This window comes from Dermacentor silvarum, chromosome 11 (genome assembly GCF_013339745.2).
Source record: "Dermacentor silvarum isolate Dsil-2018 chromosome 11, BIME_Dsil_1.4, whole genome shotgun sequence".
NCBI lineage: Eukaryota > Metazoa > Arthropoda > Arachnida > Ixodida > Ixodidae > Dermacentor > Dermacentor silvarum.
This window is the reverse complement of record NC_051164.1, coordinates 9,876,443-9,901,849: the sequence shown is the minus strand read 5'-3', so window position 1 is coordinate 9,901,849 and position 25,407 is coordinate 9,876,443. Positions and strand designations below refer to the sequence as shown.

Genomic DNA, 25,407 nt, shown 5'->3' with positions numbered 1-25,407 from the left:
CCCTGACATGGCGGTCATCTGTTTTCATGTGCAGTGGTGGGCAACAAGTGTGACCTGCCGACGCGGGCGGTAGACATGAAGCAAGCGGGCGAGGTTGCGCGCAACTACGCCATCCCATTCATCGAGACAAGTGCCAAGACCCGGATGGGGGTGGACGATGCCTTCTACACGCTCGTTCGGGAAATTCGCAAAGATGTAAGTCACCGACTGTCACTGTCGGGCAATAGTGCTCTGGGCAACACAGAACGCGGTCCTGATTGTTGTAGCAACAGCAACGTCATGTGCCTATCAACACCTGCCAAGTGATGTTTCTAGACAATCTTCCTTTTGCATTGTGCTGTGGCACCACCTTAGTTTAGTAGGGGATAATTGTGCCGCTTGCAGCAGGGAACGACGGCGCGATTTCAGCGCCACGTTTTCGCTTTGACAGCATCCGGCGTCTCCTACCAGCTTCATTTTGTTTCGGTTTCCCGTTGCCGTCTTGAAACACTAAAACGCTACACAATAGGAAAACAACAAAACGTGCCTCAGGCTGCCGAAGCCCTACCAGCTCGATGCGTATCTTGTGCCTCATGTGCAACGATTCGCGCAATGCTTCTCATTTCGTAGATGTCAACTGCAGTTGAGTCTGTCAAATTTTTTAGTTGCTCGTATCATACACTTTCTCGGTTAGTATGTTTTTTCTCGTGTTTTTTTTTTTTTGCAAAACGTATGAATGAGGTTCTATTGTACGTCTGCCAACTAGTCGGCCGATTGTAGACGTCAGCATGAGGTCGTCCTCTTGTCGTCATCGGTGTTGTGTCAGCCTGCTTCTTAATACGCATAGAATAAAGTGCAAGCATCAAATAGTATACGAACTGCAAGTTTAAGCGCTAACTATGCTGTACTTAATAGCCGACTTACGTACAGAATTCTCATATACAGTAGAACCCCGCTGATAAGTTCTTCACGGGACCGTAAAGAAAAAACGTAAGAGCCGGGAAACGGGAAAAATTGAAAAATGGGGGAGAGCGGTGGGGATCGGCACACAATTTTATCTCAGTGCTAGCGCTTGAAAAAATCGTGAAGCGTTGCCTGGAGCATTTTATCACGCCCCAGCGGCACGAGGCATTTTTCAAGAAGCTGCAGTGACGTGCGGCTCTCGACATCGTCGCTTGAGCTCGCACATCTGAGTAAATCTAGTGCCATTACGGCCGACGAGGAAGTTGGCTGTGGCAGCTGCTTCCTTTCCGCCTCCGTCTTCACTCGGCCACTTCACTCGGCACACTCGGCCATGATTTCGTCGACAGATAAAACCTCGGAGGTGACAACGGTGTCGTCGATAGAAACGTAATCACTGTATATGATTAAAGGGAAAATGAGACATCCACCCACATGCAGCAATTGCTACAAAGGAAACCCATACGGGTTCCTCGAAAGAAAGCCTCGCAGTTGAAGAAAAATTCGTCCTGGTCCGGGACTCGAACCCGGGACCACCGCCTTTCCGGGGCAGCCGCTCTACCACCTGAGCTAACCAGGCGGCCAGCAGATGGCAGGGCGTAAGTCGAATTTGTCAACAACTCGAAGCAAAGGCAATGTTTGACGTAATAGTTCAGCGGAAACCCGCTAGGTGGAGAGAAGTAATGAAAGGGAAAATGAGACATCCACCCAAATGCAGCAATTGCTCCTGTTCCTCATGTCTCATTTTCCCTTTAATTACTTCTCTCCACCTAGTGGGCTTCCGCTGAACTATTACGTCAAACACTGTACGCGATTACTTCACCAATAGTTTGCGTCGCTGTGCAGAGTTCGTCGCAGTCGGCGAAGGCTTCATCTCACGACTTCTGCTGTGCCGTCTGCATGCGTGCTGAAACGCTTTGCGAAGCAGTGTTGAACCGTACTTGCAGTGACAGTGCTCCATGCCGAAGCTAAATAGTGCATGGCATCTATGATTGTGATGCCTGTCCGCTGCTTGCCACACTCCACATTGGCCAGGGACCGCTTTACAATGCATTTCCTGTAGAAGTGCTTCACGTTTTTGATTATGCCAGCGTCCAAGGGCTGAAGGTTGCTTGTGGTGTTGGCGGGGAGAAAAACCACCTTCATATTTTGCAGCAACTTGGTGGCTTTTGGATTGCAAAAACACCCGTGTGCTAACGTTGTAGTGCACGTTAAAGAACCCCAGCTGGTCAAAATTATTCCGGAGCCCTCCACTACAGCGTGCCTCATAATCAGAACTGGTTTTGGCACGTAAAACCCCAGAAAGAAAAAAAAAAGAAGAAAGGTGTCTTTTGGATGTGTGGAGCAGTTGTCCAGAAAAAGAATAACTTCTGTCCTGGCAGCCCATCTTCGAGTCCATTTAAGCCAAAAACTCTTCAAAAAGTGAGCATTTCATCCAGTCCTCGCTATGCAGGGCAGGTGGCAGATATTTTTGAAGAAGCGTTGGTTTGGAAATTTGCCGATAACCCAGGGTTTCATCAATTCGGAGCCATCCGAGTTGCACCACAGCAGCACTGTTAAGCATTCCTTGCTGCATTTTCCTCCGTGTCTTGGATGGCTGTGCCTTGAAGAAATGGCCTGCTTCGTCGGCATTGAAAATGTCCCCAGGTTTGTAGCCGCTGATAATGGTCTCTTCCAGGTCTTGACGGTTGCTGTGTCGACGCTTGCAGCCTCTTCGATGACCGTCCGGTAGCATATCCAATGCCTCTTTTTAAAGCGGTCGATCCATCCGTTTGATGCACAACTGTAGATGCCCAGCTTGTCGGCAATCTCAACCGCTTTCTCTCGCAAGATGGTGCCATCGAAGTTGACTCCTGTGGCCCTCGCTTGTTTAAACCTCTTCGAAACAGCCTAATCAAGCTGCATGTGCTCTGATCCCCGGGCTTGCTTGCATCTATCGGCGTAAGTTTCTGCCGTTTTCTTCAATTTCACTCCGTTTTGCGACAATGGAGTTGAGAATTGAAGGCGTTAGTCCTAGTTCCTTCGCAATACACACCCTCTTCTGAGTTGGATTTTCTTTCACAGCGCGGAGAATATTGAACTGCTATTGCAGCGAAAGTGCTTTTCCTTTTCTTGATGCCATTCTGGTGGTAGACTATGCTTCCACGGTAGTCAAACAAAGATGTACTGGAGCCAAAACACTTGTTTCTGCATGTCCGTGTGGCATGAACTGAAGGAGATGACAGGCGACGGAGCAAGGAAGCCGCTACACACAGTCAGCCACGATGAGAAGCAGGAGCGTTTGGCGCAGCGGCAGGCAGGCAGGCAACTTGGAGCGTCGGAGTTATAAAATAAAGACGAAGTGGAAGGACGAAGCTTGCATAGCCACTTCGCGTGTTAACTCGCAACACAAAGGCAGCGCGTGAAAACTGTGGGAAGCTTGGACGGACCACTTGCACGTGATAACGATGATGAGTCCATGCCAACGCAACGGCTCTCTGGGCAACGGAAACGGATCTGGAAGGCGCTGCTTTTACTACATTTGTATGCCGAAACAGATTTCAAGGCTATGATGATGATTTAATGGCATCCCCTTTGAAACGGGGCGGTGACAAATAGTCGCCTATACATGTTCTCTATCTAGCATTTTTGTATACCTCCCATTGATCTTTTTCTTTCTTTCCACAAAATCTACCTTGTACTGCTATCTATGGTTTTAAGAGATCAGAGGCGGTGCGGTATTCTGCAAGTCTACTTAGTGGATGTCCATTTCGGCTGTCTCTGATTGGCTGCTGCTTCACGAGCTGGAAGGAGACTGCCTGGCACCTTCGCGCACATCAAGCAGCACCCAATGGCACAGCCGAAGTGGACAGTCCACTAAGTAGACTCTTACAGAATACCGCCCCAGGTCGTATCAATCTCTTCCCTGCTTTTTTTCCACCATTGCTCTACAGTGGAATCACGATAATACGATCACGGCTAATACGAATTTTTCTGTGGTTCCGGCCGAGCCCCATTACTTTGCAGCGTGCTAAAGAACGGTTGTTACGAATAGATTTTCGACCCGTGTCGACGGCCGTGAAAGAGAACAGTGCATAGACGCGGCGCCGGACAGCACGGAGGCCGTGACTGGGCGTGAAGAGTTTGAAGCAGTGGCACTTTTGTTGCTTTCAGTGCTTTTCCTTTTGTGCTTTTGCTCACGCCGGCGTGGTGAAGCACGGCCACCGCAGCGAGCAAAGGTTCGTGCGGTCTATCGCTTCAATGGAAACTGAGCGGCGTAATCACAGCGCATACAAAGGTCAGAGCCGTGTGGAGATCGATTTCAAGATACGGTGCGCACGACAACACTGACAGCCGGCACAGGCGCAAAGTACAAGAACGCATTTGTTGACAAAGTAGAAGCTGCCCCCCCCCCTCCCTCCCTGCCTCCCTCCTTCCCTCCCGTGCTGCCTTCCCGCTTTGCTCCTTTCACTTGGGAGATTGCAAGATATGCAAGATATGCATTTGGTGCCACAGCACAGCGTTGCCCCCCCTCCCTCCCTTCCATACCTCCACGGCCTTTCGCGTGACGGAAGTCGCGTTTGCTCTTTCCTGTGCATTCGCTCTCCGTGAAGGCGCGCGGCGACGATTTTATCGCCCTTGGACTCATGCTCCACGTCTCATGCTCCTCCTCCACATCGCCCTTGTTAATCTCCTCTCCCATCCGTGGGCGCACCTCAGAAGCGTGCTCGCTGCCGCCCTTGTCGGCGAGATTTTCCCACGGAACCTGCATTATAACCCGTATTTCGTCTTGCGCGGCTGCACTGTAAGCGGTATGCGTATACATGGAGTTCTATGGGAGTGTAAATGGGAGTCGGAAAAGGCCGCGTTGTAGCCAGTTCTGCACTATAAACGGTTACGTTATAAGTGGCCTATACTGTAAATGCTTTTTACGTGCGTGTGCCTGAGTGAGTTCACCTCTGACTCTTTAATTTAGCTAGTTTTAATTGTGTTTCGATGATACGAATTTCGGCTAATACGAATATTTTTCGTGACCTCATGGGATTCTAATCATCGAGATTCCACTGTAATCGTCTCTTGCTTATCTCTACGGCTGATTGGTTGATGTTTCCTTCCACTTTAAACCCAAGCGCTTCTGGAAGTTGTACATTGCCTACGGTTCTTGCTGGGTGAATCCCTTTGCATTCCATTAGGATGTGCTGAGTGGTCTCCGGATCTTTACTGCAGCATACAGATGCCTCATCTAGTTTCGAATACTCGTCATAGGCGCCACCTATGAATAGTAAATACTGATCTCGAAGGCCATAATTTTGCTGGCGGGAGCCGGAAACGTAATAGGCATAGGCCATTGTGAGGCTAATCCTGCAGTCACGCCAATTCAAGCTACGTGAAAAGTCAATATAGCCGTCGGCACTGGCCGCTTGGAGTGACGGTTCGCGACATAACATGTGGGAACGTTCCCACACTTGTGACATACCAGCGGGTTTTCCAGTGCATTGAATCTATGGGAGCTATGCCGGGACTGGCCTAAAACGACGTAGCAGCCGGGAACGTAACAACGGGGTTCTACTGTACTACATCTGAAGTAACAAGATTTCACCACAAGGGCCGCACCACTTGCTTATTTTTGACTTTCTTTGCCAATTTACAATTAACGTTCCTGCTTAAATCAAGAAAAGCATGCTGGATTCTATCAGGTAATTCCATTTCCATCAATGTCTTGCGACATGTTCTGGCCAGTTGTCAGACTAGTTGAGTCTCTCCACAGAAGCAACTTGTACTGCGAGTGGAGGCTTGGCTTGGATGGAGTCGTCACACCAGCTCACCATGACGTCATAGGTGTTTATGGCATCTGATTGGGGCTACTTAATTTTTATCCGTAAATATGGGCTACTAAAGGAGCCAAGTGTGCACTTTGCAAGTTGTGATGTCTTTCACTGTGACACAACAGCCCAGATAGAAAAGAGATACCCTGGAATCCATGACATCACACGATGCGGTATTCAGCACAAAACTAAATGAAATGGAAAATCAGACTTCATTCTTTTTTTTTTTGTAATGAGCCTGTTATCAGCAAATCATTGAAAGAAATGGAGTTTTGAAAGAGTGCCTTATCAGCCAAAGCTGATTTAGTGTAGTGTGCCATGCTGACTCTCCCCCCTCTCTCTCTCTCCTCCCAATGCAGCGCGAGTGGAAAGGCAAGGACAAGAAGCGGCATCGTAAGGAGGGTCGCAAGAAGCGCTGCTTCATCTTATAGGACGGGTGAGTGTGTGCACACCCAGGTGAGGTAATGCACAGTGCGTAGATATTGCACACTAGCTCATCTGTAGTTCTAACTAGGCCAGAGATTTATCTGAAGTACCTCAAGATATACTTTAAGTATTTCAAGGTAAAATAGCATTAGAGAGGCGAATGGTACGAGATAATGCATAAACATTTGGTAGTTCCTGTTTATACAACATTAGTTAGAGAAAAAAAGCACAAATATTCACTTATACTATGTACTTAAAATGTAAATGTGAGGCTCCTTAGGCTGTTTGGTGAAACATTGTGTAGACAAGGAAAAATACTTCAAAAAAAAAAAGGGTACTAAACGTAGGAAGAAAGGAAGAAGGCGACAGGACAGACCGCATGTTCACAACTCGGTGCTAGCTGTGAGTGTGCGCTCTGTCCTGTTCTTCCTTCCTTCCTACATTTCGAGCACTAAAAAGGATTTTTCATTGCTAAAGAAAATAAAATGTAAAATGATTATTTCCTTGTTGTATAGTGTTAGCTAGGGCATTCCAAGAATGCATAATGGTCTAAAATAGTTGCAATTGATGCAGGGTAGAAAGTACAACAAGATGTGTGTAGAGTGTCTGAAAAGTCAATCTACAGTGGAACCCCGATTATACGACTTTCTCCGAATCGATAAAAAGCATTGCAAAATCCAAACAAAGGCCCACGGCACTTTCGTGCACCGTTCGATCCCGCGCTTCGTGTGGGTCATCTTGTAACGCGGGTAAAATCGCGTCTGATAACCGAGGTTTTTATAGCGAAGCTGTAAAACCTCGGTCCGTCGACAGAAAACTACCATCATCAATGACTCGTACCACCGTAAGCAATCAAAAAATGCAATGGCTCAAAGCACCCCGTAAAGCAGAGGCTGCAGCACTCAGCAAAGTGAAGCTAACAGTGCATCCATTGTTCGGAATCACACATACAGCATAAAGAACAGCATATGTTTCAAGGAAGAACAAGTGCAAAACAAGCATCCGAACCACATAATTGATAAGGCGCTCCTGTGCCTACATGCAACTTGAAGCATGTAGCTCTCCCAAAATACATGATCCATGTGGGAAAGCCAACTTCTGGGGCAGTTTCGTGCTGTTTGAAGCTCGATATATTGGTAGTGGCTGGTACTTTTGTTCGATGTAACCATACTTTTTACTAAGTATTCTCATTGTAACTTTCCACTGTTAAGAAACTGTTCACTTAAAGGATAATTCGATGCAAGTAGGTTCAATATAGTCAGGTTTCACCTTGGTCGACGTCGTGTTTCCTGTTTTCGCCAGGGGTACAACTGTATATACAGTTAGTAGTAGCACCGTCTTTTGGTGGCTGCCCAGGTTAGATTATGCTGCAGACGTCTCGTGCTGGGCTACGATGCTACAAGTGGTTTGTCCAAGCCGTTTTGCAGTGTGCATCAGTGCGCTTTGCAGACACGGTCGTCACTGTGATATATGCACTGTGCTTGTCTATTTGCAACCGCCAAAGCTGGTGAGAGGATCTTTAACATTGTTTGACATGCTCATGCAGTGAAATGTTTAAACAACCGGTCTGGCCAATATATGATGTGCCACACAATGAATTAATACTATATACAGCTCCTTTAACAGGTGGGGCATGCTAGTTCACAGCAGTGCTGTGTGAAGCATTGTTGTGAAAGCAAATCTGGGCAGCTATTGGTGCCGTTCCTCAGTGCTCTGCTGATCTGTGAGGTTTGAACTGGTTTGGTGCTGATGTTGTTCTCCCTGCATTGCAGGTGGGTGCATAGCTACCAAGGACATCGTTGGACCTTTTTTGCCATGCCAGCAGGAGGGGGCGGCTTGTTGCAGGATGCAAACTGTTACGGATGCGCAAGGGACACCTCTTAGGGTGGCCAGCTTGCAGCAGACTGGAAGACTGGCCACGATGTGTGCTCCGCCGTGTGTCTAACGGCGACCCTGTTCTAATTATGTGCTGTGTTTTTGTGTGTCGTCCACTTCACGGGCGGTCTAGTAATGTGAAGCAGCAGGTGCTGCGGTGTCTTACATTTTCACCACGTGCATGTTCAGTTGGATGTTGCCTGCCTCTGACAAACTTGTTAACCCCCTTTCCTAATGTGTCCACGGTTTATCGAGTCATTTCTTTTTGTGCTGTCTCTTTGTCGGGGTGGTTTGTTTTAGCTTCTTACCCGCCAGAGTACTTTTCTGTGCTTTGTGGTGGGTTTCTTATGCATCCTGGTTGGTCGCACACTGTTGGCTGGGGGCGGGCGATGTGATGTTCCAAGCTGGCCCTCGTGATGCAAAGCCCTGCTCCTAGTGCTTCCCAGGTGAACGCCAAGCGGCCAACTTTTGGAATAGAGTGCGCAGCAAACTCTGGCCTCTGCACATCTAACTGAATGTTTGGTCTTGATTCATTTTGGTACTCCTCTCTAGTGTTTGTCCAATAATGTAGCCCACTGTTTGTTCCTGATGTTTGTTTCTGTTACATTTTCTGCCATGGTGTGAAGCTGTTGCTCTGGCAGAGCTAATTGTAGCTGACTCATGGTGCGAAGCAATTCCTTGTGTGCAGTTTGGCTTGCCCAAGCGTTGTTGCTTTCTCAGCCGTTTCACGCCTACACGGTTGCAGCAGTAGCTTTTCATTCATGCCTCTGACCTTTTGGTGTCTACACGAAAACGATGCATTGGAATTGCATGATGATTGCCAAAGCTGGTAAGACTCTACAAACCAAAGCATGTGAGGGATGTGATGCCAACAAAGCCTCCCGGTCCTGCTTAGTTTGTATGCTAGTGTCACAAGCATGAATGCCTGGCTTTGGATTTACTGCCTCTTCCCCTTTCTTCATTGCTGTTGTGTGTCAATGGCATGGCAAGGGTTCACGACATTTAAATGTGGGCGCGATGCCACTCCTGTCATTGTTTCATGCCGTTGGAATCGAGTCATACAGCACAAGCCTCACTTGTATAAACTGTTTTTTAACACTACTGTTGTGCACCTGTGTTTTTGCAGCATTGTGGGGCATGGCTTAGCTCTGGTCAGCTATCCTTGAAGAGGGCAAATGTTCTTGGCAAACCCTACAAAGAAACGCACACAAATGATACGAAGCTAAGGAAACAATAGAAGCTAATCGCAAATTTAACCATCATTGATAATTAGTAATTCCAAATTTGAATTTAAAGAACCCCATGCTTTCCTTAGCTTCGTACGGTTGTTACGAAATGTCGAGCCCCTCAGTGTCATTGATAGTTCTTGCCTGCAGACACACACAAGCATAAGCAGACGAGTACAGTCAAATCTCGATATAACGAATGAAGCAGGACCGTCAAAAATCATTCGTTATTCTGAAAGGTTGTCATAGTGAAATCCCCAAAATTAACCATTCCGCCCATCAACCTATCAGTTGACAAATTGGCACCGTTAAAGCTATCCACGAAAACTTCGCTGTTGGCTCTTGGCCCGCAATGTTACTATTTCCATAGATTCCGCCGCCACGCACAACCGAAGCATCATATAATAAAAGCAGACGCTCGCGCTGAGAAAACTACCGACAAAGAGGAAGCTCCATGTCGCCTCAAAAGTGCAATGTTTCTTGTTTGTTTTTCACATTCCTTGCCGTGGACATCGCAACTGTCTTACTCGAGGCGGACACCTGAACTAGTATTCCAAAGTGCAAGCGTGTGTGAACCACGCCATCCGGATACAGTCGCCGACCGTTTATTCGGACACCTTCGCGGCACTTGGTCGGCAAGAACATTACCCTCGATGCCTCTATGTCCACGCACCCAGCATATTATGATTTGTTGTCGCCACTCGTCCAATTGAAGTAATGTACAACCACGACCGATACTTCGGACGCCCTACAGCGCGTCGTTCGATTTTTCGGTCTCCGGCTGCCTGGTCAGATGCGACGTCGAACGCCACGACAAGCTGACCGCGATGTTTACATTTGGCTGGTTTGCCAGTACTGAAAGGGTGCGCTTGCTGTTGGAAAGCTGGTGTCTAAATCCACGCAACACCTACAAGTTACAGTTGCCGATCTCGAAGGCACGCCGATCTCGAAGGCCGATCTCGTTGGCTGTACGTATCGGATTTAGCCAGTCCAGACTGTCTACCGCGGCCAAACTGCAGGCTAGGCCAATCCAAGCCAGTAAGTCTGCTCGGCCTTTGTGTTGTCAGTTGTTACTTGACCTAGGCCTTGTCAACAGCTACCGTTTAAGTCTTGCTCTTTTGCTTTGTGTGCTAGGCCTGATTTGCTTGTAGCACACGATCTCGTCCAGTCGTCGCGTGGTACGAAATGGCTCCCCGATGCCGCCCGTGCCATCTGCGCAGACGAGACTCTGACGATGGCGAAGAAAGCAGCCATTATTTATCAGGTGGAAAGCGGCCGACCTCAATGCGAAGTTGCTCGAGAGTTCTTGATTTCGAAGCAAACCGTCTCCGACTACTTGAACAAGCGGAAGATCCTGGAGGCAGCGGAAAAAGTGTCTGTGAGAAAGCAGAAAAATTTCCGCGATGGCAGCCATCCGAAGCTGGAAATGGCCCTGAACGTGTGGCTGAGCACCACTGTAGCTAGGCGGATACCTGTGTCTGTCGATGTGCTCAGACAAAAAGCAGAGAAACTGGCCCTGCACATGAATATTGCCGGATTTAAATTCAGCGATGGCTGGCTGTGGAACTTCAAAAAAAAAGGTACGACCTGGCATTTAAATGAATGTGTGGTGAGAGTGGGGCTGTTGACTAAACCGTTGTCGGAACTACCGCGCAGACAAGATGTGTGCCATGCTGCACCAGTACTCTCCAGACAACGTCTTCAACTGCGATGAGAATCTCAACTGCAACGAATCTCTTTTATAAGATTTTGACAAGACGCTTGCTTTGTCCGGGGAGCCCTGCCACGGGGTCCTTGCATAGCAAGGAGTGTGTTGTGGGAGGCAACATGTCAGGGACGGAGAAGCTTCCGCTCCTCGTTATAGGCAAGTCGAAACATCCAAGATGTTCTAAAGGGTTTAAGACGCTGCCTGTCTGGTATTGGGAAAACTCTAAGGCGTGGATAACCCAGGATCTTTTCAAAATGTATGCACGGAAGCTTGACCCTAAATGCGAGCTTCAGAACCGCAAGGTGCTCGCAAGGTCCCGGACCAGGACGAATTTTTTTTCAACTGCGAGGCTTTCTTTCGAGGAACGTGTTGGGTTTCCATTGTAGCAAATTGCTACATTTGGGTGGATGTCTCAGTTTCCCTTTAATTATCTCCACCTAGCGGATTTCCGCTGAACTATTACGTCATACACTTGCCTTTGCTTCGAGTTGTCGACAAATTCGACTTCGCCCTGCCATCTGCTAGCCGCCTGGTTAGCTCGGATGGTACAGCGGCTGCCCCGGAAAGGCGGTGGTCCCGGGTTCGAGTCCCGGACCAGGACGAATTTTTCTTCAACTGCGAGGCTTTCTTTCGACGAACCCGGTTGGGTTTCCATTGTAGCAAATTGCTACATTTGGGTGGATGTCTCGGTTTCCCTTTAAGGTGCTCATGTTCGTCAATAACTGCGGTGCCTCCAGGCACATAAACAACCTGAAGGCGATTTATTTAGAGTTTTTGCCGCCAAATACAACAAGTGTATTGCAGCCCATGGACCAGGGCGTGATTAAGAACTTCAAGGTTCACTACCGATCGCGCCTCTATGTGTGTGGACCGCGACAAGAACTACGTTGTGGATGCGCTCTCGGCCATCGGTATCCTGTCTGATGCCTGGAAGGCAGTGACGGTGGACACAATCCGCAACTGCTTTCGACATGCAGGATTTGTCCTTGATAGTGAAGTGCCACAGACCAAAATCCAGCGGCTGAGCTGCCACCTGACGTGAACGTTATCAACGACCTCTTTGCCAGTGGGGTCGATATCCCCGCTGTTACGTTTGAACAGTTTGTGAACTTCCACAGTGCCGTCCTGCCCTATGCCGAGTTGGATGATGAGGAGATCGTCCGTCAGGTTCTGGAGCCGTCGCAAGTGGACAGCGACTCTGATGACGACGCACCGCCCACACCACAGCCATCGAGTGCAGACTTGGCGCAGGCCTTGACGACGCTCTTTTCTGCAGGGGCTCTTGCGTTGCCCAGGGGGTGCTGCAAAAATGGTGCTAAAAAGCGCCCTCAATCCGAAACTGGGTAGTACCAAGCTCGGTCGTCTGCTTCGAGAAGCACGTTTACAATATGGACCCGCCACTTTCGGTTGTGTTGTACCACGGCTTGCAGCAAATATCGGACGCCAAAGATTTTTCCATGGGTGACATGCTGTGTAAAGGCAAGAAATTATGCAACGCCGAGTACGTGTACGCCGTTCAAGAAATAAGCGGCGAAGTTTTAGCGCGGTGTCAATCGCAAGTGAAGCGAGTCACGCACGTGCGAAGTTGAACTTCAGGTAAGGTTTGCACGCTGCTAGATTCAGGCGCACAAACGCGAGGAAATGCTTTCTATAAATGAATTCACAGCAGAGATAAGCAGGCATGTGTGCGGAACTGCTCGAGCGCACGACTACGCGCCGCGACGGCAGCGGTCTTTCGACATGCCGCGAAATGGCGGGTCTCCTGCAATTTTTGTTGACTGCATGCCGCTAGACAAGTAATTATACCTGCGCTGTAGTAGCGGCCATCTGTCCCTTTAGCAATAGACCGATCCCACCAGCCAGTTTCACGACGCCACCGCTGCCGCGGTGCATGCTGGTACTTGTAGTCATCCGGCCGCTCCAGCCGCCAGGAGTGCCTGTGTGTTCTGTATCCGAACGATTTTTGGCAATTTTTATGGTTCGTGTAGAGCCATCGTGCGATGGGAGGATTGACCTGCTGCGTTCCTGGCTGGTACAACAACCACACAAGGGACAAAGGCTTCGGATTCTATGTGTTTCCTAAAGAGCGAAGGCTTCGAGAGACGTGGATCCAACGGATTAATAGGTGGTACTGGTAATACACAGCGTGAGAATACGGGGACGAATAGCGGCCGCATTTCGATCGGGGCAAAATGCGAAAACACCCGTGTACTCAAATTTCCCGGAATTTATAGATTATTTGTCGATTATCGATTAGCTATTGATTGGCTATCGCAAGGTATTGGCCACGTATTTGGGCTAGGCCAAGAACTACCAAGTCATCCCCAGCATTTCCCGGAATTTATTGATTGATCGATTAGCTATTGATTGGCTATCGCAAGTTATTGGCCACGTATTTGGGCTAGGCTAAGCACTACCAAGTCATGCCCAGCATTTTCCAGAATTTATTGATTATTGGTCGATTATCGATTAGCTATTGATTGGCTATTGTAAGGTATTAGTCACGTATTTGGGCTAGGCTAAGCACTACCAATGTCCAGCATTTTCCGGAATTATTATTGATCGATTATCGATTAGCTATTGATTGGCTATCGATTGGGTATCGCAAGGTATTGGCTACGTATTTGGGGCTAGGCTAAGCACTACGAAGTCATCCCCAGAATTTTCCGGAATTTATTGATTATTGATCAATTATTGATTGGCTATCAGCGTTTTTTTTTGTTAAAAACGCCGCCTAGCTTACTTCAGAACTTCTAAACTTCTAGATATCGCTGTTACCGAAGTCTGCAAGTCGTGCGCGAAACCCATGTAGGTAAGTAGGGAACGAAAGTTTTGGCGCCGCATTTCAAACCTGTCTCCAACAGGTATACAAATCCTATTATGTCCGTCGCTAAGCAAACATAACGTTGCAGTCACCGAGATGCACGTGCGCAAAAATAGTAACGCAAAACGACCGCGTACATCAGCATGTACTACATACAAAGCTCGAAAAAATACGATACTCAACGCGTTATAAGCGGGTAACAACCGAAAGGAAAGAGGAACAGGCACTTTTCAACGTTCGCCTCGCATGCTGCAATGAACAGCCGATGTAATTTCTTTAAATACGCGACGAATGTGTCTCGGTGGTGGAGTCGCAGAGATGTCTGGGAAGCTCGTGCGCAGTACTCGACGAGCGCGGACTGCGGTGGTGTGGTTGACTACAACCAAGATGGTGTCAGTGCTACTTCCGGAAAACCGGCGCATGCGCAGATCGGTCGGTGGGATCGGTCTAATAAATAACTGATGCAATGCACATAAGCTCGCAGTAACGTGCGAATGGCGCTGCAGCGCGAGCTCGTGCGTTGCTCGCTTGATGTAGCTTTTAATGACAGCGCTCGAACATCGATGTGCTGTAATCAATGCTACCTTGCTGTGCTGCCTCAACGTGCTGGCTTGAGGTCAAGGATGAGCACATTCAACTCTCTAACCTGTGCTGCTCGTAGTGGGGTAGTGAGTTGTCACCCATTCAGGCCGCCATTTGTATTCATTTGCACTCGCCTGCTCACTTCACCACTTCGCACCGGTCGAATTGTTAATTGTCGCTGTGGCCGGGTCTCGAATCGTGAATCACCAGCCATGCCTGCTGCTATGTCGGTCTTCCATTTCGCTTACCCAGCGCGCCCGACGCTCCACTTCGTGAGGCCTTGAAGGAAAACGGCATAATCTGATGTTGGGATTCAGGCCTTCTTGTTCATGGCAGCCCACGACGCAGCAGTAACGACGGTGACGCTTTTTCGAGGCTGAGCTAGATCTCTCCGGATCGGCGTCGCCGATGTCTTCTGCTTCCAGCATTACGTCCCACGGCACACGGAAAGTCCGTTTTCGTATAACTATAGGCTGCGGCCAGCTCGCAGCCTGGTCGCCATGGTCTGTGAGAAGTGACGAGCCTTTTCGCACTCGAAACAAGGCAGAAAAAAGTGCGAATCGACGCAAAACGCGGGCTGGAAACGTGCTTCGCCACAGCCAGGGCAAGCTGGTACTACCCAGATGACGTTTTTCGCCGCCACCAGGCACCACTACTATACCTCAAACTCCAGTGCAAGACGCCCAAGTTACACTGTCGGATGTACAGGCTGACCTGATCGCGCGTAAGCGTGCATGTGTACAGTCACGCATTGACAATTTTTTCCGACCACTGTGACCATAACGGGACTTTTTTTTTTCTGTCGAATCCTTTTTTTTTTTTTCGGACTCTCGATTATTCGGACTTTTCGGCGGTTCCCGTTGAGGCCGAATAAATGGTCGGCAGCTGTAGTGTAAAGTGCGACCGTGTGGCATCCTCGCGAGTACAGAGGTTACATTTCTCCGCGTGCATAGCTAGTACGGCCGCAAAGGAAGCGCGAAAGAAAGGCGTGCGCAGAAAGAAGGGATAAAGAAGGGAGAGATGCGCCTCCGTTGCTAGGCGACATTTCTCTGGACGGAACATGCGCTCGCAAAACCTGATGCGTCGTCACCTCCGCAATAGATTTGAAAAAAAAAAAAAGAAACAATTATCTCGCGTGTTTTTTATTGAGCGCCGTCTCGGGTTTTTCGAACCCATGCACGGCAACGTCCACTTTATGCACTGTCTGCTAGCCTACTGCTTCGGCTGCCGGGAAGGATACATAAAAATCTAAGAATCCTCCGATTTCAGAATATTAGTTCGTAGTACTGAGGCGTTGACGTGACAGGGAAACTGAATAACGATCGTTATTCTGAACAGTTCGGTATTCTGAAGTTCGTAGTACAATATATTTACATTGAAGCCATAAGAAGTCAGCAGGGAATTTCTAAAAGTTCTTTAATCTGAAAAGTTTGTTAATGTTGTGTTCGTAATAACGAGGTTTTACTGTATAGTGCGTTATCCCACATCTAGCACTCGTCGGAACTTGGTGCGGGCATGTGACTGGTTCTTTGCTGCAGTACTGCTACTGCATACCTGCCAAGTCTTCCGGATTACCCGGGACTCTCCTGGATTTGGACCATTTCTTCCGGTTGACAGGAAAATGTTCCGGAAATTGCTCTTGTGTCCCAATCTACGGCCGCATCCTGTGGTGGCAAGGGTCCTGTGGATATGTTCGTGTCCTACATTGTCAAAGGCCTTTTGTATGTCTAATGCGAGGATAGCTCTCGTGCGTGCCGTCCGTCGTTTGGGATAGAATAAGGTCTCTTTAATATGCAGGAGGACATCCTGCGCCGATAGGTTGGGGCGAAACCCAAACTGAGTGTATAGGGGAGGCTGCCCAACCGGGACCGCTCACCTGTTTGCCATATTTCAATGCGTTCGCCCAGGCACCGGCTCCCGCATCGTTTCGATGCTGTTGCTGCTGGTCGCGGTTCCCCTTGGCGTCGTGTGATGGCGGTTGCTGCGACGCTTGGCCCTTTACGTCACCTCCACGTGGTGGCGCTTGCTGCGTTGTGACGTCGATGTGGCGTGATCCGCCGCGCGAGAACGCCGCATGATGACAAGTCTTCTTCCCCGACTTGAGGAGGCCGCTCTGCTGAGGGGCGGTCATCTTGGGTTGTCTGTACTTGGCTGTACATTCGCGCGAGTTCGTGGCGTGGCTTCCTCCACAGACCGCGCACTTTGGGTTGCACTCGTGAGGGGTCCGCACCCCCTCCACCAGCTCCGCCTGCTGTCCATACAGGTCGCACTTTGCATTGGCTGGGTTGGGACACGAATCAGCCCGGTGTCCAACGGTTCCACACAGTCCGCAGGTCAGAATGGTCCGGTAATAGGGTTGAACGAAGGTTATTTCCGAGTTGTGATGATTGTAGCGAGGCTTGACTCTGCCAGCAAAGGTTAGTCGAGCCTTGTTCGATGTGCCGAATTTTCGGATATCCAAGAGTTTGCCTGCGCGCCACTGCAGAGCCTGGCGTAGGGTGTCGGTCGTATCGTGGTTGGCGACCGTGACCACACCGTAGCAGACGTCCTCGCCATGTTGCTTCAGGTGGCCGTGGGCGGCCACCTTGCCTATGTCAGTTTGTAGCTCGAAGTCGCCGAGCAGCTGGTCCGCCGTCTGGGCCTCCCACGTGCTAGCGACGATGAGGTTCTGCTCCGGCGAGAGAAGCAGGTTGAGCGTCGCCGCCTTTTGTACTCCGACGAGAGGGGCGAAGGCGGCGCCGAGCGCGCCACGCGGGAAGACGTCTCGTAACGCCACTGCCTCACGAGGCTTAATGATGACGACAAAGTCTTCTGGGTGTGGCCGAGGCAGAGGCTTAGGTTTCCACGTCGTTGTAGGCTTGCTGCGCTTCGCGCTGTATCCTTGTGCCGCACGCGTGGCAGATCCTGGCCGAGTTGAAGGCGCCTTGCCGGCGGGCGGGGCCGATGGAGCCATCATCATAGCTTTGCGCTGGGAGCGGCGCGCAACCATGCGAAAGAGTTCTTCGTTGCGGGTGGGGTCCGCAGCCGCAGATTGCTGTCCCTCGGGGACCAGGAACGTCGCCCACGCCATGGCGTTGGGATCGTAACCGCGTTGAGCAGAGAGATCCGCCATCTTGCAAGCTGACCGGTCCGTTCTCACTCGCGCGCCGGCGTAGCCGTTAGGCTCAGCGCCAGCAACGCGAGGCCGGAACGGAAAATCACTCAAGTTTGCAAAAATGGGCTCACCTGGATGAGATTGGTGTCTTCGGATGCCGGGCAGCTTTAGGAGTCCGATGGAAGCAAAATTGATGGGGTTGCACGAAATTGACCGTGGCTTTCGTCAATAATTGACGGAGCCGATGCACCACACCAGGCAACAGGCAAACGCCAACCGCGTTTCCGTGAGCGGCAACGCAGCCAGCTGTGGAAGACGACGACGTCGACGAACGCGGGAACATTGGCACGAGCGCGTGCCGAGCACGACCTCTAACGGCACGAGCGCAAATCGAGGGGCTCCAACGAGCCAGCGGTGAAAGACGACGACGACGAACGCGGGGGCAGTGGCACGAGCGTGTGCCGAGCTCGAGCACGAGCTGCTTGTTTACCGTGACTACGACGACGACAGGAGTCTCCGACAGCCCGAGCGAAAAAGGTGCTTCGCACCTAAAACCAGCCCTAACCACGCAGGACCTTCGCGTGGCGCATAGGCGTTACTGAACTAATTGAATTTGTCAAAGTAAAATGCGTCGAAAATTCGTAAAGTATGACTTACACACAACCTACAGGCATGATAGCATCGCCATGTAATTTTAATATACGAAAAAACAGTTCTGTTACGCGGCAAGAAACACGAAGCCCTATTTCAGCTGCCGTTTGAGGTCTGTGGATGCTGCTAGTGCATTAAGCGCCGGAGCGCGCGCTCGCTCTTGCGACACGTGTGATGGATTGAGATCAATGGCTACGGTACATGACGCTATCGCGTTCCACTCATAAAGGCGAAGCTGAAGCGCCCTCCAAAATTTTCTTTTGCATCACCCTTGGCGCTTGCCAATGCGTCCGCTGGACCCACTCCCCCATTCTAGTGCACATTATACTCATGCTGGCTGAACCACCCCGCTTGCAGCTGCCGTAGACACTATAGCCGGAGTTCCCTCTAGTAATTATTCTATGAAACTCTGCGCTTGGAGGGACTGCGGTACCCCTCTCGCTCGTTCGCCTGTTTCCGCAGTCCCCAGAAAAAGATGGCTGCAATCTACAATCGCTGAATGAGGTGCTGGCCCAGTGAATGGCCTCGACACATTTAGGAGAAATTGGGTGCCAGGCCGTTTAAAAAAACTACAACACACTGAGAGCATGGTGTCGTGTTGAGAGCATAAAAGAAGGGGTACAACCGATAAAAAAAAAGCAGCATGTTGAACCTCGTTACTTCCTGTGACGTGACAGGAACCCGCTGAAATGTACGCCATAACGCCTAATTTCTCGCAGCTGCATCTGCCGGTACAATCATAGAGGGCATGGTGGAACCAGGCGCGGATCCAGGGGGGATGTCCGGATGTCCTGAGCCCCCCCCCCCCCCCCCCCCCCCCCTCAGATTTCTGCATCGCCCCCTCGCTGACAGGGGGATGGCCCTGTCGCAAAAAAAAAAAAAGTATCGCCACCAGCATTCTTCAAAATTATTTTTCGCGAGTACCAGTGGTATGAGCCATGTAGAAGTAAAGCTAGCTCGCTCACAAGCTTAGTTGTATTCCGTAGGGGTGTGGTGTTGCGAAGTTGCCGTAGTTATTTTTTCTCATGAACACCTTGGACCTCCTGGCGCCGGCCGTGCCTTACTCTTCCCATCGGTGGCGTCGAATGAACGAGGGGACGTGCCTTTTGCCAAGCACGCAGATGTCCGCGCGAGCGCCTTCGCAACTGATCAACTCAGTTCCCGCGATTGGGGTGTCATCGGTTGCCTCATTGGCAGTCATCGGTTCCGCGACCAACCTACTTAATGAAAGAGATCTCTCGCTGAAGTGTTCATATATAAATAATAACAACTAACAGCTAAACTAAGAACTTCGCATAGGCAACTTTTTTTTAAACTGTAGCACTCAGTGTGATCACTGGTTTTGGCACGTAAAACCCCAGAAAGAAGTGTGATCACAGTTACACGTTGACAATATCCAGTACGAGCACAGTACGGTTCGTACGCTCAAGTTTTTCATTGTAACTTCGCAGTTTTATTGTCGTACATTAAGCATAGGAGGCTCAAAGCCGTCGGATCCGTTTATCTGAGTGGCCGTTCTCGCGGAGCGGGGCGAAGCCTCGAGCAGCGGCTGCGAAGTGGGGGAGCGTGACGTCAGCGGCCAACGCCAGCGCGCGGGCGTTGGCCGCTAACCACGCGTGGTTAGAGAAACGGGAGCAGATGCGCGCCTTGTGTAAAAGGATGACGTCGCGTGGGAAGCAAAACATGTAGACGCTGGCTCGCGCTCTCGGCTACTAGGCCACATCGTTCTTGTAGGTGGCGTCGTGAGTCTTCTTCATACGCGGTGATTCGCATATCGTAAACAACCAGCGTAGTGGTTGCCGCGTTGGAGCTCCAAAGCAAACGAAGGTGTCTCAGCCGAACACAAAGAATCTTCTTAAGGAAATCAAGATGTCCCAACAGAACTCCAAAGATGGACCTGTGCTTACGCATTTATAACAAACCTGCGACAGATCATCCCAAATTTTATTTTAAGAAACAATACACGCTAGATATACCGGGTGTTCAAAATTAAGCTTTATGGTGTTCTTAAAATTAGGCACTGGGAGGCACGTAAAGACCACCTGGGCAAATAAGTTATGTGGCCAGGGGTACACAAAGTGAGATAATAATTATTGCTGTCAGCAGCCGAATATTACCTAAAATTGAATAATTAACTATTTATCGACTGCAGTAAGTGTGTATGTTTGTATTGAAAAGTTAGAGGCAGCCGTGTTTCTACACAGTTTCACTTAATAGAATTCTTCTAGCATGTCTATTCTCCAAGATATCCAACTCCAAATTTTAATTGTCGTTCGCATGATTACGCATGCAAGAGAGTGAGGATTGGCGCAAAGCTCCTCCATGATGTGACGCGGCTGTTGGGTGCGGCGTTTAGTCTGACAACGCGGCGGATGCATTGGCAAAGATAATAACTGTCCCCCTTCCCCTGACGGCTGGCGAAATAAAAGAAATCGAAGAACCCGTAACCGCTGTCATAACATGCGACCGCGCAGCCTGTAAAGCTGGCGGCAGCTGCTATGCCGAGATAATGGCGCGAGTGGAGAAGCCGGAGGGCAATGCGCGTGCGTAATGGTGACTAGATGACCGGGCATGGTCATTTCCTGGGCTACGCAAATAAAGTGACTGCTGATTTCCAAGTATTGTAAGTTTTATTGAAATCAAAAGCAACAACTACACCATCAACAACAGAAACCTTTTTAGCTATGCTAACGAATATTTCATATATACTGCCGTTTTAAGTTTGATGTTGTCATGCACGAATTTCATGACAACACTTCACCCATCAGGATGTCAATGCCCTAAAAACGTTCAAAATGCCTCCCTTCCACAGCAACGCAAAGCATAAACCACTCCCGCGTCGATTCCATAACTCTTCGCAGTACGACAATAGAAATTTGGAGTCGGATATCTCGGAGCACGAACACGCTAGAATAATTCTTCCGACCAATACTGTGTAGAAACACTACTGTGTCTAAGTTTTCAATACAAACATACCCACTTACTGCAGTCGACAAAAAAATAATTGTTCAACTTAAGTGAATTCGGCTGCTCACAGCGATAATTATCCTCTCACTTTGTGCCCACCTAGCCACATAAGTTATTTGCACAGGTGGTCTTTGCGTGCCTCCCAGTGCCTAATTTTAAGAAAACCATAAATCTTAGTTTTGAACACCCTGTATTATCAGGCACAGCCGCCAAGCACATGGCTGTATTGGGTAACGTCCTTTTCCTTTATGCTCGGAGAAACCGATACCTGGCTTCGCTATAGGGCTTCTTCCTCTTTCTGGGGTTTTACGTGCCAAAACCAGTTCTGATTATGAGGCACGCCGTAGTGGAAGGCTCCGGATTGATTCTGTCAACCTGGTGTTCTTAAACGTGCACTACAACGCAAGATTAGTATTGAACAGCGTAGAGTTATATGTTAAAGTAAACCAAGAAAGTCATATCGAATGAGTAATCATTAATTTGAAAGTACAAAAAAAAATGTTAGAATTTAGCAGGGTATTCGTTTGGAGTCTGTAAGGAACGTTTGGACGGCGAAGCAAGCATCCCTGTGGCTGAATCCCAAAGTGGACGCCCCGAACGAAAGAATATTAGGTTCTGTTAAGTCCAGGCCAAGCCTTCGAAAAGGTATTTCCAACAATCGTTTTCTTGCCGCAGTAAAGCGGCGACAAGATAGAAGAAAGTGGTGTATCGTCTCTTCCTCATTACAAAACGGGCAGAGGGGGGAGGGAACCAAACCCGACCTGTGTAAGTAGAAATTTAGGGAGGGTATACGGCAACGTAATTTGGTGAGAGAGACCTCAAGCATCTTTGTGTTACAGGATTCGCTACGCCAGGGAAATATCAGGTGCTTATAATCTGGAGAAGCAGTCAGAACTGGGTTTGATAAGGCTTTTCTAATTGATCGCATCCGAAATCTAGCCGCCGTGATGTGTGCAGTCACTGGTATAATGGGAAGAACAGGGCCGGAAAGTGAGGTCTTTGCCAGTGAATCGGCAGTTTCATTAAAAAACAACCCTTTATGACCAGGTACCCAAATCAAATGAACACATTGCACATGGGCAGGAACTAGCAAGTAAAATAGTTTTAGCATAGGTGAATCATTAGTGGCGGTAAGGGAAGAGCATACAGAAAGGGAGTCAGTAAGGATAGCAGCTGTTGTAGTCGTTTGGTCTAATTTACGTAAAGCTAGGATTACTGCTAAAAACTCGGCCAGAAAAATAGGCACAAAATCGGGCAATCTTAAAGAAAAAGACCAGTCGAGTGCAGGACAAAATATCCCAATGCCAGTCTTTTCTTCGCTCTGTGATGCATCTGTTGCAATGATAATATTTGTTCCTAAGGAGCTTAGGTGGTCTTGTAACATGGCGTTTAAGATGCTGTAAGGCAGTAGTTTTACGTGGTTTGGGAAAATATCGTCGAACCTGATATCCAGGTAATTTGAATGCGTATTGTTAGGAAGCACATCGCGAATTTGCACATTTAGTGGTTCAAGTAATTTTTTGCACAAATATAATCTGTGGTGTATGAAACCTGGGCCAATGAACGGGAAAAAATAATTGTGGATCGGAGATGAAAATTATTTGAGGACGGCTTAATGGTGATTCATATAGTCGTAAGAAAGTCTGAACGGTCAAAAGGTGAAATCGGCATAGAATAGGTGGGATTTTCGCTTCCAGATGTAATACGGCATTTGCAACGTATTTTGGAAGGCCTAAGCACAGACGTAGCGCCTCTCGCTCTAATAAAACTAGCGGTCGAAGCTTGTATGACAGAACACCTGAGAATAAAACACAGCCAAATTCTAATACTGGACGAACGTACATTTTATATACCATCAAAAGGGATTTTCTTCGCATACCTGTTCTGCGATTGCTTAACTTGCGCAAAATGCCCATTGTACGAGCTCCTTTTGTTGCAAGATATTCAATATGCGGCCGCCAGTTAAGATTTCCGTTATAGATAACTCCAAGGTACTTCAGTGACTGTACTTGTGGGATATCTTCGAGATGATAGTTAAGCGATATGTATACTGGGTCTTTAACAGGAAAAACAAGGATAGCACACTTATTAGCATTCAGGTTTAAGTGTAAGCTATCCAGCCAGCCTTCCAGTTTCTTTAGATAGGACTGCAAAATTTCGTAAAGGGAGTATAGGTCACTAGCCATACCAAAAAAGGCAATGTCGTCAGCATAAACGTAGGTACTGACACCTGGGTGAACGGGGATTCCGCTCAGTAAAATATTAAATAATATTGGTGAAATTACCGATCCCTGAGGCACACCTCTTGTTTGCTTGTGTTTACCAGATGAATAGCCGCTTCGAAAACAAAAGAATTCCCTGTCTTTCAAAAATTCATGCACCCATGCTACAATATATCCTGGAAAGCCATGGCCCTGTAACCGATTTGTTAAAATTGCATGTTCAATGCTGTCATAGGCTTTACATATATCTAAAGTAACTAACGCCGCATATTGTTTTTTCTGTCTGGCGATGTTAATGCGACTTTCAAGGTCTACATGCGCGTGCCATATTGAATAGCCAGATCTAAATCCAATTTGACAAGGACTCAACAATTGATTTTCATCAATAAACTTCATTATATGCCCGTGAAGCACTCTTTCAATAAGTTTTGCTATGTTTGATGTCAACGCAATTGGTCTGATGTTGTCGATAGTATACCCTGCCCCTTGCTTTTTAAGTAACGGAATAATTTTGGCGATATTCCATTCATGTGGAATCCATGCATTGCTAATAGAGTAATTTAGCAACTTCAGAAGCTCACGTGGGGCTTCTTGGAAGAAAATTTTTAACATTGCATTTGTTATTCCATCCGGGCCAGGCGCTGTAGTTGGTAACCGTAACATGACCTGTGCTAGTCCCGAATAGGATATCTCTTTGTAGTCCGAGAATGTAGGAGTAAGAACAGAATTTTGAAGACGCGTTGTGAACCGGCTCTCCCATCCTTTAGCCAATAGGTCTAAGGACTCCTGCATTTCCTGTGCGGTATAGACGATTGAGTCTACATTAACGCTCAGTGGGAGTCTGTTTCTAGATCGAAGGAAATAAAATAAAGCACGTTTGTTTTTGGATTCAGATAGATAATCAAAATGTTTTTTATCGTACTCATCTTTTGCGTGTTTGACAGTGCGTTTGAAGGTTGCCGAAATAAATTGATAATCTTTCCAATTTTGTGGGCTCTGATTATGTAGAAGTTTTTTCCAAGCAGCTTTTCTTCTGCGATAAACTCGTGAGCACTCATTGTTCCACCAAAGGACTAGATGATGTACGTTTAGCTGTCTGAATTACGAATTCAGACTTTTGTCGGGACATCTGTAACGCTGAACAAATTTTCAAGCCAATTTCTTCGTCATTAGTATTAGTTAATGACGCAATGGAAGAGTGTAAGCAATCTTTAAATTTTTTGCAATTAACAAATATTTTGTCTTGTCGCTCAACTGATGTTAATGGGCATGCAATTTCGAAGTATACTGGGAGATGATCACTGTTTGTAGAGAAATCAATCGTAGTCCAAGATGTCACGGCAATACTTGTGCTAGAAAACGTCAAATCTGACACTGAGCGAGATTGGTCACGGACAAATGTGGGTCGTCTCATATTTATGCATGAAATATTTTATCTATGGTCCAGTCCCATAGACGCGTCCCACATGCATCTGTTCTGTAACCCCATGATACGTGATGCGAGTTGAAGTCACCAGTAAGGATGACTTGATTTTTGCAGCTAGCAAGCGCACTATCCAATGGGTATGTACTGTGTACGCCCGTAGGGAAATAAGCATTTATAATCGAAAAAGTACGGTAGCCTGGTATGCTAAGGTGTGCTGCCAAAATTTCACATTCCGGAGACATTAACTTGAAAGCTATTTTAGCCTTATGACAGAATTTAGATGACAACAACATCATTAAACCACCTCCTAGTGAAAGGCGATCTAATCGAAAAGCTCGAAAATCTTTAAAATTAAAAATTTTCTCTGGAGTAAGCCAGGTTTCTTGTAAAATTATTACGTCAGGGTTAAGATGTGTTGTTAAGCAATTTAAGTCTATTGAAGCAGAAATCAAGGAACGACAGTTCCACTGTAGCACTTTTAAAGAAGCTATGGTGATGATCTAATTGATATAATTACTTCAGCGACTACCGTCGCAATGTACTTTCTTGGATGCCAGAATGAGAAATAGGATTACCCTTTTTGTTTTTGGAATAGGGACAAGACGCTGTTACTGGAGAACCAGTTCGCTTATGCGGCCTGGTATCATGACCTGTTTCCATCT

General features: G+C 48.1%; 1 protein-coding gene and 1 non-coding gene across 2 annotated transcripts in view; one reads left to right on the top strand and one right to left on the bottom strand.

Annotated features, from left to right (window-relative positions):
* Positions 1-9,146, top strand: part of LOC119433694 (GTPase HRas-like) — a 47,161-nt gene extending 38,015 nt beyond the window's left edge. Inside the window, 3 exon segments of the mRNA XM_037700948.2 lie at positions 35-195; positions 6,104-6,180; positions 7,943-9,146. Of these exon segments, the coding sequence (XP_037556876.1) occupies positions 35-195; positions 6,104-6,175 (233 nt within the window). The 3' untranslated portion in view covers positions 6,176-6,180; positions 7,943-9,146.
* On the bottom strand, positions 1,445-1,519 carry Trnas-gga (transfer RNA serine (anticodon GGA)). Its single transcript has one exon. It is a non-coding gene; the product is annotated as a tRNA-Ser (tRNA).
* Positions 9,147-25,407: the final 16,261 nt, after the last annotated feature.